The sequence below is a fragment of the Polistes canadensis genome, unplaced genomic scaffold, assembly GCF_001313835.1.
Source record: "Polistes canadensis isolate GaletaPanama2010 unplaced genomic scaffold, ASM131383v1 scaffold_24, whole genome shotgun sequence".
Lineage (NCBI taxonomy): Eukaryota > Metazoa > Arthropoda > Insecta > Hymenoptera > Vespidae > Polistes > Polistes canadensis.
The window spans coordinates 1,042,164-1,058,734 of NW_014569571.1; the positions used below are offsets into that span (position 1 = coordinate 1,042,164).

A 16,571-nucleotide genomic window follows, 5' to 3' on the forward strand; every position below is an offset into this window, starting at 1 on the left:
TATTTTATATTATAAAATAGTAATGGCATAACTATTATAAAATTTAAATACTTATTTGTTTATTTTTGAAATTATCATCAATTGATATCGAAATGATATTATCGATTTGCGATTATCGATAGTTGCTAAAGATGAGTGACTATGTGAGACAACTGTATTGGTTTTAGGTTATAGTTTTTTATTCCGAAGTTTATGAGTAAAAATAGTGATATTAATTTATGGCGTTATTATTTTAATCATATTAGTGATAATATAATAATAAAGTGATCATTTATTTCATTTATTAATTTATCATAAAAGCTCAGGTATGTCGACGAATGAAAATAGTGTAAATACCAAAACATATTTAGATGGAAAGAATAAGGAAAAACTATTTTGCAATTTCTGCTCATCCAAGATACTTAATGCAGAAACTGCTACTTTTATTACAATGGAGGTAAATTACATATTAAATATATTTTAATAATTTAATAAATTATTTTATAATCTGAATGTAGCGTAAACTTTATTTTGTAGCAAGTATTAGTAAAATATCTAATGATACAAATTTTACATTAAAAGATGTAATCATTTTTAGTTTGCACTACCACACATACATTCTAAAGGAGAAGGCGAAGGCATTCAACAAGAAACGATCACAGAGTACTGGTATATCGAAGATATGTTTGCGTTTGAAAATATTGGAGTATCTCATACAGTAGGAAATATAAAATACTTAGCGTGTGCAGATTGCGAAAGAGGTCCAGTTGGTTGGCATGATTTAGCTACAAAGAAATCTTACATCGCCTTGTCTAGAGTTAAGCACGTTAAGTTTTAAATCTGACTTTTATAATTTTGTAAACAAGATAAAAAAAAGTATTTGTTGGCCTATAAAAAACGTGAAAACTTGTAAAAGAATGTTTTACCAAAGATAAGGATGATCAATTATCTAAAGTAATTAAAAGTGTCCGCCTTGGAAAGGGAAAAGAATATAAATATGTATATGTACGTACACACAACACACAACAAACACACACATACAACAATATATATATATATATATATATATATATATGTATACAAATTTCTGTAGGTACATTTAATACTATTACTGTCTTTATATGCGAATTTAAGTAAAACGAATAAGAGCTATAAGATTGTACAAAGTAAAAAGTCCAACATTACATGTTTCTTTTATATGTCAATTTTCAAAATACAAGTGCAAGGAAAAAGGTATACATACCTTACATCTGAACGAATGGTTTAATATCAAAGGATATATATCTATATATATATATATACATAACATATATGTAATGTATTTTTGACAAGAAGAAGGATGGATGCTTAGACATGGATTGGTCTAGGCATAAAACACGTCGCTAGTTTAATCGACATTTTAATATTTAATCACGTTACAAACACAGCCGATAAATCAGATAATTAATCGTTACGATCATAATACGTTTACAGTGATCAATAAACCCGCTTACGATTAAAAATCACTTGTCAATGTTTATATAATACGTATGCATCCGTTCGAATCAGTATAATCTTTAACATTAATCGTGATTTATGTAGTGTCTCCCCATTTTCATGCGTGTCATCGTTTCTTTTTCGTGTAACTTTTTTTCTCTCTGTTTAATTCTGTTTTTTTCTTTTCTTTTTTTTTTTCGTTTATGTTTATGATTATTACGCGTGTGCGTTGTCCTACGCGCGCATCGCATATACGCGGGAGGAGAAAACTAATCTTTAAGAATCATTTATTTTTCTTTTTTTTCTTTCTTTCTAATTTGCCTTAAATATTGCAAAAATAATCGTGCGTTCTTTCACGCTGTTATCGGCTTTTAAACATCACAGCTTTATCTAACGTAGATTGTTACGAAGTAATATACTCGTTTCTTTTTCATTACGCGTATCCCTTTTAACAATGCAAGTGTTTAAATATACGTGCTATATAAGTGCTCATTAGTTATAATTCATAATGTTAATTTGCGACGACGGCTTTGTGTGTGTGTATGTATATATGTATGTATGTATGTATGTGTATGTGTATGTGTATGATGTGTTTGTTTGTATGCAATATTTGGTGTGTATATGCGCACACGTGTCTCTAATCGCCGTATAATTTTGTAGGCAATACAATGATAATAACAATAATGAATAATAATAAAAAGAATAATTGTATTACAAAATAATAATGTCTTTGTTATAATTAGAAGAGTACCGAAAACGAAAAATAATAACAATAACTAACAATAAGAGTAGTAAGAACAATTTATAAATTTAATGGGAATCTTATTTGCGTGATCTTTGTGTGTGTTCATTTTTTTTGTCTTCTTCTATTTTCCTCTCTTTCTCTCTCTCTCTCTTTCTCTCTCTCTCCCTTTTCCTGCTTTTATATCACATAAGTTATAATAAGGCTCATCTTTACATAAATTTATCATTTCGCTCTTCTCGACCCTACGATTCGCGCTTCGACTTTTGTAATCATCACACATTATGTTATTTACATATTTATAAATATTCCATTTCTATTTTCTCCTCTATTTCTGTTATTTTCTTTGTTTTTTTTTAATCAGCAGATAAAAGAAAAAAAAAAAGAAAAAGCTGCATTATTATTTTAATTAAACGTAAATGAAATCGGTACAATAAATAAAAATTATTTAGATTATTATATCTTAAAATTTTTGTTATTTATCGATCGGCGATTTAGAATAATTTGAGAGATACAATCTCTTTAAGAGGATGAAAAATATGAGAGTCGCGTTCCTTTCGATTTTTTTTTTTTTTTGATATTGTTATTCATTTTTTTTTTTAAACCGTAAACACGAATATTATCGATGTTGACACAACAGATACAGTTAAAGCCGTGATATTACTTTGCGAGAGATTTCGGTGCTTCACCATGGGATACTAACACTCTTATTTTTTTTTTCTTTTTTATATAAATTTTTTACTTTTGCGATGATTATCTAAAATTAGTAACAAACGGTTTTTTATTTTTATTTCTTTTTTTTTTTTTTAGTTTTCTTCATATAAGTATATATATATATATATATATATATATATATATATATATATAAGTAGGCGTACGGCACTTGCATAAGCACACAAATTACGCGTATTCGCGGTTGACCTTTTTTCTTGCATGATATTTTAATGAGTGCAACTAACAATATGAGAATAAGGACGCCATTGTGAAGTTAGCATTTTATTTACTGGCATTTCGTGGAAAAAAAAAACGAATTTGATTTTAAATATATTCATAATTATTTTTCTTTCATTTCTTCTTTTCTAACATTTATTTCAAATATTTTAATACTCCATTTTCGTGTAGTACAAAAATTAAACGCATATATACTTTATTTGGATGTTTTTGTAAACGCAAAAATATGTGATAATGTTTTTATCTTGTTATGAGGAGTTAATTTATCTCTTTTAATCGTTTATTTAAATAAATTTGCGCAAAATTTTATTGAATTATGTTGGATTAAAATAAGATACTCGTTATTCTGCAAGATGCCAGTGAATTACAATAAATGCTAACTGCGCAAAGGCAGTGAAGACTTTGTAGGATTATGTGTTTTGGTCCGTGGAGCGTTTAAACGTTAGTAACATTAATTAATTAAATAACTAATTAGCGTTCCTATCACCTAGAGGTGTTCTTATTTCATTCTTTTTCTTCCATTTTTCTTTTCTTTCCGTATTAACCTACAACAACGTGAAATTTATAAACGTAGGTGATTAGAGGGTTGTCATCTTATTCGACAATGCTGTTTTGTTTAATGTATTTTTGTCTTAATTTCATTGCAAAATATTGCTTCCCATTGTTCTTGCCGCAATTTTTTTTTTTTTCATTTTGTTACTTAACACTCATCGTTCTTTCTCTCTTTTTTTTTATTTTTTTATTTAATCAGAAAAATTTCGTCACTTATTGTTAGATATTTCTTGAAAAATTACGAATATTATTTAACACAGCTGAAGCATTTCTTTTCTTTTCTTTTCTTTTTTTTTTTAATTTCATATATGGGAATTATAATATATTTAAATAATATATTATCACATATATACTCTCCCAAAAATTGCAAATTTTCAAATTTTACGCGTTGCACATTTCGCTGAAATTGTTCAACTTTGCGATCATTTATAACCGGTTTTATGATTATTTCCTTCTTAACATTTGTTCTCTCTCTCTCTCTCTCTCTCTCTCTCTCTCCTTTTTCTTTTTTTCTTAATCTTTATAACACGGCGAAACACTTTCATTCTACGCAATATTCGTTGTGTCGATTTATAACAATTTAAGTTTCAACTTCTATCGAAGTTTAATCGCATGCGCATAAACCGTGCCATTCGTCTGTGCCATTGTTGTTGTTTTCTTTTCGAATCGAGTCAATACAAATCATTTATATACTTTTTTTTTTTTTCTTCTTATTTTTCCTTTCCCCTCTCATTATTTTTTTTTTTAATTTGATATTCTCAAAATTTTTTCTCTACGAATATTTCGTTCGCTTTTGTTCACCTCGACTCGATATATATATCTCCATAAGAGTATTATTTTCAATAAGCTTAATTATATAATATGAGTGAATAAAACGTTAAAATTTATAACGACATCGCTAGCGAAACGAAAGCATCTATGAATTATCGAGATTTCGCGCAGCTCTCTTTATGTATATATACATATAATGTATATATGATATATTATATTATTCGAGTTGTGTATCAAAGGAACAGATCTTTTTCTTTTTATTTCTTTTCTTTTCCGTTAGAACGATCGTCTGCCATCTTGTTTTCGATCGTCCATTTTCACTGTTTACGTGTATTCATTTAATTATTATTCTTTTATCATTTTTGGTCAATACCTAGCATAATTTTATATACATACATATATATATACACATATTTATATCGTCTATGAATTATTTATCTATTTACACGTATATGTATAACGTTGTTGTAACTCTCTTTATTAAGATTTATGAAGAACGAACGATCGCGTTAAACAAAAACAATTCTTTTTATTAATTTCTTCTTCTTTATTATCGTGTGTTATATTTTTCGTTTTTTTTTTTTTTTTTTTTTATTTAAAATCAGGAAAATTTCAAAAGCAAGAAAAACGTGTATATACGCGATCGTTGAATGTTTCTCGCACGGAGACGGCCATTGTTGATGATCCATTAATTTATCCACCAATTTATCATCATTATCATCATCATCATCGGTTTAGCGTATCGTCGTTAAAACAATGAATCCGTGCTTCGAACTTAATCGTATCTGGCAGTGCTTAAAAAATACGTATATATATCTTTCTTTTTCTATACATGTACGTATTTATATATGTATATATGTATGTATGTATTTACGCACGATGCGGACGATCGAGAAGATATTTTCGAAATTTCGTAAAGCGCGATTAATATTAATGTAATACGAGGAAGTCATCGTAAGACTCCGAAAAAACTGAGACGGATGAAAAAAGCCGTTCTTTTTTTTTTTTTTTTTTTAATATATATATATATATATAAGTATTATATCTATACTAGATCTTTGAAAAGCACATTCTCTCTTTTTTTTTTTTTTTAAACAATCGAACGTTCAAAATTTTGCTCTACGATTCGTCAAATTCTATCATAGTAAGTTTCTTTTGAATTTCAGTTTATATTCGTAAGTGGCAGGACCTAGTCGGTCAATTCATTAACATCAAGATTTAAAAAGGAAGAAATATAAATTAAAAGTTACAATTTTTGCGAGCCTTGCATTCGACGAACTTCTTTATGTTTTTTTTTTTTTTTTGTTTCTGTTAACTTCTACACCCCTCGTTCTATTTTTGTCTTTTCCTTGTTACTTTCTTACGAATCCTTTTACAAAAATTACAGTCGCTTTTAATTGCAGCCTGCGCGCGGCATTTAATTCTACTTGCAATTTTTATCTCATTCCTTTTTGTCTATTTCTTTCCTTCTTTCTCTGTCATTCTCTCTTTCTCTCTCTCTCTCTCTCTTTCTCTCTTTCTCTCTCGTACAATTATCAAATAAGTCTTACGATAATTATCGTTAATAACTCCCTCGAACGTTCCGTTTTTACGTATCTATTTTTCATTTTTCCTTTTTTTATTTCTCTCCTTTCTTCTCACTTGGTCTGCAGAGTATTATTATTATTATTATATATATATATATATATATATACAGTGAGTTACAGAAGTATTCGTACCCGTTTTCTCACTGTAAATTTGAAATAATTGATATTTGGTTCGAATGCAAAGCTTCAAAATTCTTATAAGCATAAACCTATTCTAGGATTTCTGATATCAATATTATTGCAGAAGAATATTTTATATTTTTAGATATAAAAATATAATTTTATTTAAATGATAAAACAAAATTGATCTCACACACAAGAGTATTTGTATTTACGTAAGATATAATAAAAATACAATGATTATTTTTGTAAGTAGTGTTTTTTTTGCATCTTATAATGCTTTTTAAACGATTCGACATATTTCGCGAGATTAATTTTTTAATTAATTGTGTGTAAAATTGTACACTTTTATTTTAATAAGATGTTCTTTTACAATAAAATTGGTATCAGTTTAAAAATTGAATAATCCTAAAATATGTTTATGTGTATAAAAATTTTGAAATGTTGTATTACAAGAAAATATTGATTGTTTAATTGGCAGTGGGAGTACGAATACTCCTGAGTGAGACTCACCGTACATATATATATATTGCTCGATTATTATTAAAGACAGTATACGTGGTATACCGCGAATCATCATCGTTCATTAATCATCTCGCACGTAGTATTGATAATGTTGGCGATAATATTTATATACGTAATAATAGTGATAACGGTATAGTGATAAGGTAGCAGCGGTAGTAATAATAGTAGGTAATAGTAATAGTAATAGTAATAGTAATAGTAATTGTAATAGTAATAGTAATACTAATAGTAATATTAATAGTATTAATAATAACAATAAAAATAATAATTATATAACATGATAATATAATAATAATTAATAAATAATAATAACAATAATAATAATAATCATGATATCGGTAGAATATACGTTAAGAGAAGTAGTTCTCGGTATAAGATTTATATATAATAGCTCGACTAGAGAAATTTCATAGCCATTTTTGTTTCGTATTCTCCATTTTGATTTTTCATTATTTCTTTCGATTTTTCGAACATAAATAATTTTGCAACAGCATGCTCTGATTATATATATATAAATTTATTATTTATAAATATATATATATATATATATTTACGCGTATTATTATTATTATTATTATTATTTTAAAGTATCTTACATCTTAATTTAATTTGATTCGTTCAATCAAATAGATATAACAAGCACGTCGTTCGCTGCGTCGAGGGCAGGCAATTGCAGTCTATCTAAGCGAGCATGGACTGTTCGGAAAAAATAAATAAAACAAATAGAGAAAAGAAAAACCAAGAAAATAGAATAAGAAAAAGGAGAAGAAGAAGAAGAAGAAGAAGAAGAAGAAGAGACTAGATTATCCCAACGTCAACCGCAGATCACGTTTCTCCTGACAAACAGAATAGTGCTTTTAAGAGTGCTATCACAATATTGTATATGTTCTGTGTCCTTTGTTTGTATTTGTGTGTATGCGAGAGAGAAAGAGAGAGAAAGAGAGAGAGAGAGGGGGAAAAAGAGAGAGAAAAACGAAATTTCGTCGGAGGATACTTTTTCTTCTTCCTCCTCTTTTTTCTTCCTTCACGTCCTCCTTCTTATCTTCCTTATTTTTCTCCTCTCGTCTTGCTCATCTTATTATATATATATATTTATGTATTTTTGTTTGTTTCTTTGTAATCTTATGCATTGTTTATTTTTTTGTTTCTTTTCGCTTTTACTCTCGACTCACAATTTGGCCGGACACATATTTAACGAGACACGCTTGGTCAATCATTGAAAGGCATCCTCCTGTTAAACGAGAAAGAGAGAGAGAGAGAGAGTGAGAGTGAGAGAGTGAGAGAGAGATGCTAACACACGCGACAAATATTGTCGTTTTTGTCATCATCGTAATCGTAATCGTAATCGTAATCGTAATTGTAATCGTCGTTATCTTCGTCGCAGTAATAATATTTCACGATCGAAGAACTCTTAGATCATTTCGATTTCTTTTTATAGTCAAAGATTAATTAATCAATCAATTAATCAATCAATCAATCAATCAATCGTCCATTTTTCATCGTCTGCTCTATGAGCTGCCCTTATAATGGATGAAGAAGAATGTAAGGAACATGAAGTAGGCGACCGGAAAGGTGATCCTTGCTATCACGTCGATCGTTTTTGCCACTCTGATTGGATGCGGTGGTTCTTTCTTTCGTATCTGTAAGATAAAGATATTATTCTCGTTAATATGCTTTACCGTTAAATTGGTAAAAAGTAAAGAGAGATTGGAAAATCTTTTTTTGTTATTAATTTCTTTTTTTGTTTTTCGATTAAATGTACATACACCAATTCGGATTCAATTATATTATGTTTTAATTTGTTTTGTTTAATATTAGATTATAATTTATAATAAAATGTATGTGTGTCTAAATGGTGTTACTAATTAGTTTTATCACTCAATTTATTATCTACGTTAGTTTTGATTTTATGGAAAAAGTATACAGGACAAATGTTACGTTGTCTCCAAGTAGTACAAGTTGAAAAACATTTTTTTTTTGTAAAGTTCTAAGTTCCTCCTCCAATATTCATGATGATATTTTATTTTCCCGTAAGTGTATCGTAGCATCGTACTTACACATTTAAATATTTGCAATCTTATTATCCAAAATTATATAATATTACGTTAAAAATATTATATGATATAATACAAACAAATATATATTTAATATTTGATGAATTTTATCGTATTATATTATCTGTGTGAGGGATAATTGAAATGAAATGTTTTCTTTTTTTTTTATATATATAAAAATTGATCTAATTCATTAAATATCTTAGAAATGAATGAAAAAAATGATCATACCTCAGCTGTGCAACCATTGGTGGCTGTGTGCGTGCATGGATTTGGGCCACAGTTGGTACAAGTAACGATCTCGTTCGGTCCCGTTCCACCACCAGTTGGAGGTCCACCCTCTCGCTTCTTTTTACCCTGCGACAGGGTCTCCGTAGAAGAAAACTTATATTCTTATAGCCCGCAGTTCGTTTAGTCGAGCAACGATCCACCTTTTACTCGATTCTTTTTCTCTTTTATTTTTATTATCATTTCTTTTCTTTGTTTTTTTTGTTTTGTTTCATTTAATAGTTGCTTTTAATCACAAATTTTTTGACTAATTGTAAGAGGATCATCTTTATCTCGGAATAATGGTAAACTGTAAATTCGTCACGAGATCGATATCGAGACGAGATAATTGACTAGCTCTGTGAATTCGACTAAAAGGAATAAAACAAAGAGAGAGAGAGAGAGAGAGAGAGAGAGAGAGAGAGAGAGAGAGAGATAGGGGAAGGATATAGGGAAACCGAGAGGGGAGGGTTGGAATAACGAGCTCTTTGATTGAACGTCGAAAATAGAAGAGCGTTTGAAACCGTTCTCAAATTCAAAAGTTCGTTCGATTGAATTCACTGAAACGATTTAATCGAGTAAATGTATCGTTGCTCTTTATTTTATTATTTACACACTCGTATAAACGTATATCGTATGGGTTATCATTTGATTCGAGATATACTTATATATTTATTTGAGAATGCACGTGTTAATTCATTTTTTTCTGATTATAAAAAAACAAAGTATAGAAAAAATTTGTCATATAATTAATAATTATTATTGTACGTTTATATCTTTCGAAATATAAATGTTAAATTACCATACAGTGTTATACGTTTATATATATATATAAATATCGAGGAATTTTCTCGTGCCTTTGCGTATTATAATATTTGGATGACATGCCGTATATAACATTTAATAATACGTCATACACCGTCACACATCGGACCTTTGTAATGTAACAAAAAAAAAAAAAACACTAAAATATTTATTTATTATAATTGTAGAAATATTCAAAAGATATGTTTTATATAGAAATATTTATCTCGAATAAATATTCATTTCTAATCAAATATTCAATTATCGCGAATTAAAATAAAAAACACTCTTTATAAGTAAATATATAATAATAATATATAGGCATTATAGTAAAGGTATATAATATATATATATATATACAAACGATTGCGTATGTATATCGTCCTATCTTTGTATTTTAGCGATCGAAGAATTTAATCATGAAATTTTCAAGATTCACGACCGTTCTTTGACACCGCCTTCCACGAAAATATTTCGGACATTTGAGATCGTTCTCGTATCGGAAGTACCGTACGGAAGTTCCGCATTGTCGAAACATTTTCCCGCATCTTCTCGTTATAATCCTTTCAATCATCTGTCTTTCTTTGGTCCGATATGGACGTTCATGTACTTTCATTGTGTGACGATTGTATATCTTTAGGAAATCAAAATACAAAAGTGTAATAAGAAACAAAAAATTAAATAAAATAAAAAAAATTAAAAGAGAAAAACAAACTATAATATATGAGACATATATATATAATAAAATCCAAATTTAGAATATATAGAAATAAAAACAAAAGAGAAAAATAGAGGAAAAAACCACTTTCGGTTTAATCGTTAATAATATAAAATATGAAATGAAATATAAAATCAAATCAAATTTAATCAAATAAAAATAGAGATCGTCATTTACGCGATCTCGAATTTGTTTTATTGAACTCTCGATCGATCGATGAAAAGGTCGATCGATCGATCGATCAAGTGGATACTTTATTTTATTTTTTTTTATTTTTTTCTTTATTTTCTTTATATATATGTATATAATAATATTTCTTATTAAATTAGCGTAGGCTATCGATGATATGAGAGTAAAAATGAGGAAGCGTATGCGTCTCGTGGTTTCATAGAAATTCTTCATATTTCTTTGTTCAATTTTTGTTGTTGTTGATTCTATTCATAATTAGAAACGCTACTAATCGTCAATTATTATCATTGCCATAACTGTTTTTCACTTTTATGCATTAGCGGCGATCTCGTTTTTTCTAATTATATATATATAAATTTTTTTTTCTTTTCATTATTATTATATTTAAAATTAATTTTCTTTTTCTTTTTACTTTTTTTTTCTTTTTTTTTCAAATTTTTCATCAATCTCACAATAATCTAATAAAGGCGGTGGTGGTTAACTGCCCAAAGCCAATGAGATGACAGTAAATACTAATATGGTTCGTTAGCCAAAAGAATGAAGAAAAAAATAAGAAAAAAAAAAAAAAAAGAAACAAGAGAAGAGAAAAAATAGATAATACAAGAAAAAAAAAGTATCAAAGACAAACGGGCTGTCTTTGAACGAAACAGGTGCGAAGTTTCAAACGATTTTTTTTTAAATATTACCGAAATTGTTCGATGATATTTCATCAAGCTTATGCTACATGTCAAGCTTTAGTAGGGTGGCCGCAAAAGAGGGTTTTGGGTGGGCGGGGGAATGAGGGGAGTGAAGGACAATCCAATGGCAAAAAGCGAATATTTCATACCATAGTTAAGAGGCGTGATATGTATATATATACAAAAAATGATATACGTATCATATAGATATCTCGTGATAAAAATAAAAAATAAATAGATATAAAAAAAATATGAAAAAAAAAAAAAAAAAAGAAAGTGTTGATTTCAGAGCGATACGTTCAAGAAAAGAAAATAGAAAAAGTAAAAGAAAGGAAGAAAATCACGTTAATAAACACGGATACTCGTTGTTTGATTTTAATACCACCGATCGAGATTAATAATAATCGATCCGAAGATCGTTATGATCCTAATGTGAACGCAAAAAAGCGCCCTCTTATTACGTGTACGAGAGATGCGAACATGCGAACCTTTTTTTCAAGCCGTTGCTCACTACTCAAACAATGCCTACGAAATAGGTAAAAGATAGATTGTACAAAAATTATTCCAAACAAACAAAAACAAAAAAATAGAGAAAAATAAGAGATAAGGATATAATATATTTATATCGATGAGAGGCCATAGTCACGACGTTTTTTTTCTATCGATCTTCTTTTTCCCCGTTAGTAACGGTTAACAAGATCATCAATTTCTCGTTTGTCTCTATCGATCGATTAGGATGAAGAAAGGTGGAGTAGGAAATAGAGATGAAAGATAGAAGTAGAGATAGATGGATGGATAGATAGATAGATAGATAAATAAATAGATTGATAGATAGATAGATAGATAGAGATAGAAAGAGAAGAATTAATTTAAGAATTAATGCGAAACGTCGTGAGTATTAATTGCCAATACGAGTAGGATATCTTGATAACAATGACTTTGAAATTCAATAGAATAAACGTTAATTATTCTATAACGAAACTTAGTATATAGATCTTCGTTAATCGTTAAAGCATGTAAAGGATATGCATGTAAAGGGAGAAGCTTGATCATGCTTAACTACATACATACATACATACATAGATACATACACATAATTCACAAACGATCGGATCAAAGTTTCGATGCGATACATGCAGGTGCATCAGTGACGTCAAGTTATGCGATTTATGCGTTTGGATACACATACAAATAGATAGAGAGGCGTGCATACTTACTTACATGCATACGTGCATATATATATATATACCGTGCATGCACATATGTATTAAATATACAAAAAAAAAAAAGAAAAAGACATTATAATAATACGTAAAAGAAAGGTAAAATATACGCTACGTATTTTCATCGATCTAACACACGATGCATATATGAGAAGAGAAAGTTAAGGTTCCTCAAGATTATTGGATTTACAAGGCGTCTTTTATCATTTCTTTTCTCGAAATGTATTTAACTATATATGTGTGTTTGTGTGTTTTGTTTCTGTATATGTATGCGTGTGCGCGTGCGTTGTTTTCTTTTTTATCCCTCTACGTCATCCCTTTTTTCCGAAGAAGCAGAACTATTGATCTCTGCCATTTTTTTTTCACGGATAAATAGTTAGATAGAAAGAGAGAGAGAGAGAGAGAGAGAGAGAGAGAGAGAGGGTTATAAAAAAAGAAATTCAAAGACGTTCGGTCGATTGGTTTCTATGAGAAAAAAACTATAGACGAATATCCGTGTTACACGGGTCTTCAAGATTTACGTATGTGTTTATATATGCATGTATGTGCATAGGTAAGAGGAATTCAAGCTTGGTTTTTTTTTCCTCGATCGAATCCTTTGTTTTTTTCTTTTACTCATTCTTTCTTTCTTTCTTTCTTTTTATTTTTATTTATTTTTTTCCCCGTCCTACTGGACACGGAGTGCGAGTCGATAGAAGTTCGTAGCTTTTTGACCTTTTCCACGATATCGACAGGAACGTTTGAAAAATTCCCCTGTGTTATACTATCTTGCTCGTTCGTTATCACCGATCGCGATATATTCTCGAATAATAGTTCGAACCTCGTTGTTATTTGAGCGTATATTCAATATATATATATTATTATATATATACATAATTTATGTATGTATATACTATGTACATAAAATAGAACGTATAATTTCGAGTGTATTATTATTTCATATAGTATGTTATTATTATTATTATTATTATTATTATTATTATTATTATTACTATTATTATATTATATACATATCACGTTACCGAGAGTTTTGCATTTTTAAAATTTATTTTCTCATTCGCGTAGTGTTACGTGTTTATATATCTCACCATGTAATTTACATAATTTATATAATTATGTACTTATATTATAGATATTTAATGTGCACGCGGTTTGAACAAAATCTTCGGTCGTGTGAGAGCAATTTATGTAATCTTTTTCCATAGCTTTTAATATGTACATAATTAAAAAAAATATTATATATCATATATATATATTTTATATTTTTTATATAATATTTTATTAATTATTTACAGATTTTGTAAGATAATTTATGATTTAAGATTAAATTGCGTCTTGTAAATCCAAGTTATCCGATGTTTTAAAGAAGAAGATTATAGAATAAAGATTATTTATAAATACACAGTATGTATAATAAGAGAGAAAAAGTGAGGAAGGGAAAATAAAAATATGATTTCCTTTTTTTTTTTTTGTTTAAATGAATTTATCGTCGAGACTACTTTCTACGTTGTTGAATGCATTTGCACGGAACGTAAGAGACTAGGCGTGTGCTGCGATTAAAAAGGTTAATATAAAAAGAAAATATTAGGCAATTGAGAAAAAGAAGATATTATAAAATGAAATAAAGAGAGAAATAGAACGAGATAGATAGAGAGAGAGAGAGAAAGAGATAGTATAGATATATGCGTATAGAAAAAGAAGGATCAAATATTTAGATGAGAAAAGGAAATAAGTGGGAGGGAAATTTAAGTAAAGGAAGCAAGTGAAAAAACAGGAGGATTTGTCAGACGTAATCAGAAACACGTTTGTAAATTTGTAAATCTCATTGACGATATCTAAATATTTTTGTATTTTATTAATTTTTTTCGCGATTTACGGACTTCGTGCGACATCTCGGCTCTCTTCGTTGATTGTAAAAATATTACTTAAACATATTCCAATATATATATGATGAGCCATTAATTAGTCTAATCGATTAATTTCACAGAAAAGAAGTCGAGAAAATTGAAAAATACATTGTTATATTATTTTTGTTATTTAATTGTTTTTTTGTCATTTAACGATATTAAAACTAATTATTAAGAAAATTTGATGTTTAATATTAAAAATTGAAATATATATATATATAGATCTAATACTCTTTGATAGAATTTTCAAATAAATTTGCGAATAATCTTAAAAATTAAATTAATCGCATTGACTTGTGTGAACAGCTCATATATATATTTAAACAATTTTTTTTTAAAGAATTTCAGCTTTTCTTATTTTATTGTTAATATAAAACACGAAATGGCAAAATAATTCGAGAGATTCAAACGAACGATTAGACAAATTTCTATAATTTGTTTTTCCAATTTGTAAGAGAATCTTATATTTGCAATTACATTTCCGGTTAAAATCTCGTTAGGAAGAGAATGCGAGTTGAAGGATGGGAAAAGTAAAGAGAAAGATAGAAAAGATGGTAAAGAGAGAAAGAAAGAGAAAGAGAAAAAGAAAAAGAGAGAGAAAGAGAGCGGAAGAGAGATAAAAAGAAACGAATGAAATAGAGGCTGACGCACGCTGGAATGATAACAAGAGAACAAGTGTTTGCGTACGTGTATGTGTGAGCGTGTATGTTGGTTGGCTGTCCTTTAGGACGCGGTTGGGACTTTGCACGTTTACGTATTCTTTTTCGAAATTATTTTCCTGTTAATTTTCATTTTTTTTTTCATCATATATGTAATATACATTTTATTATTAATCTTTTCCTATTCATTTTGTAATTACATAAAAAAGAGATGATGCATAATGAGAGATTTTCGTCCGGATTCGATCTTGGCTGCCCTCGCCCACACGTTCAAATTTTTACGAATTGTTTACTCTCTTTTCTCTTTTTTAAATTATTTTTTTATTTTTATATATATATTTTTGTAAATTAAAGTTTACTTCGGTTATTCGTTCGTTTATTTTATTTTGTCCATTTCAATTAAATATAATTTTTGCCCATTTCTTTTACTTTTTACTCGTTCATATATTTCTTTTATTAAAATACTTTTTTTCTTTTTTTCGAAAAGAGTATTTAATTTTTTGTTTATAGATTACGAATAATATTATAATTGAATATATTCTTTTTTTTTTTTTTGGATATTTCTTGCATTAGAACGGGCGAGAGTGGACGAGATGGAGTCTCTGGATAATTTTAGCGAGCCGAGGACGCGCGAAGTCACGACCGCGCCCTAATACAATGGGGGGTCTTACCAAAGGGCTGGCCAATATAATCCCTATCCTGCTGAGCACCGCTGGAAGCCGCTGCAACATCACAGACACCAAACAAAGAGACTTACTCACCAACATTTCGACCAACGAAATTTTTTACTAATCGTGTGTGTGTTAGTTCATGATAGAAAGGTAGAGAGTAAAAGAGAGAGAGAGAGAGAGAAAGAAATAATAGAATGTGAAAGAGATAGAGATAGAATCTATACAAAATTGTATATAGACAAAAATAATAAATAAATAAATAAATAAATAAATAAATAAATACAGTGTGAGAACGAAAGGGATAAATATAATTGGTGTAGATGTATTAAAAAAAAGAAAATAGAAAATAAAAAAGAATAACGTAGGAAGAATATAGAGAAATATAATAAGAGAAAAAACAGAGAGACAAATTAACAGATAGAACAGTTGAGTGACAGAGATACGTATATAATTACGTCGAAAACGAGGTGAAACACATAGAAATAAATAGATGGATAAAGATAGATAGATAGATAGGTAGATAGGTGAATAGGATGATCGATACTTGAACATGAGTGAGAGAAATTAGAGACAGAGAGAGAGGGAAAGAGGAATAGAGAGAGAGAGAGAGAGAGAGAGAGATAGAGGAAGGGATGAAGTGTGGAAGAGAGAAAGCATGTTCATTTAATTTTTGCCTATGTTTTCGCTTGTTTTCCTATTT

At 28.6% G+C, this 16,571-nt stretch overlaps 2 protein-coding genes across 20 annotated transcripts in view; one reads left to right on the forward strand and one right to left on the reverse strand.

The window, feature by feature from the left end:
* Positions 1–106: 106 nt before the first annotated feature.
* On the forward strand, positions 107–2,270 carry LOC106783700 (guanine nucleotide exchange factor MSS4 homolog). The gene is made up of 2 exons (XM_014742482.1): positions 107–436; positions 578–2,270. The coding sequence occupies exons 1-2, from the start codon at positions 308–310 to the stop codon at positions 815–817; spliced, it is 369 nt and encodes a 122-aa protein (XP_014597968.1). The 5' UTR covers positions 107–307; the 3' UTR covers positions 818–2,270.
* Positions 2,271–7,783: 5,513 nt separating this feature from the next.
* LOC106783661 (glutamate-gated chloride channel) overlaps positions 7,784–16,571 on the reverse strand; it is an 83,361-nt gene continuing 74,573 nt past the window's right edge. For 8 of the 19 annotated variants that reach the window (XM_014742386.1, XM_014742389.1, XM_014742387.1 and 5 more), the window contains 3 exons: positions 15,872–15,922; positions 8,988–9,125; positions 7,784–8,342 (listed from right to left, as the gene is read on the reverse strand). In XM_014742386.1, the coding sequence (XP_014597872.1) occupies positions 8,211–8,342; positions 8,988–9,125; positions 15,872–15,922 (321 nt within the window). In that variant the 3' untranslated portion in view covers positions 7,784–8,210. Of the gene's footprint in view, positions 8,343–8,987; positions 9,141–15,871; positions 15,923–16,571 lie in introns of all 19 variants that reach the window. The other 11 variants (XM_014742395.1, XM_014742399.1, XM_014742400.1 and 8 more) reach the window with 5 other exon arrangements.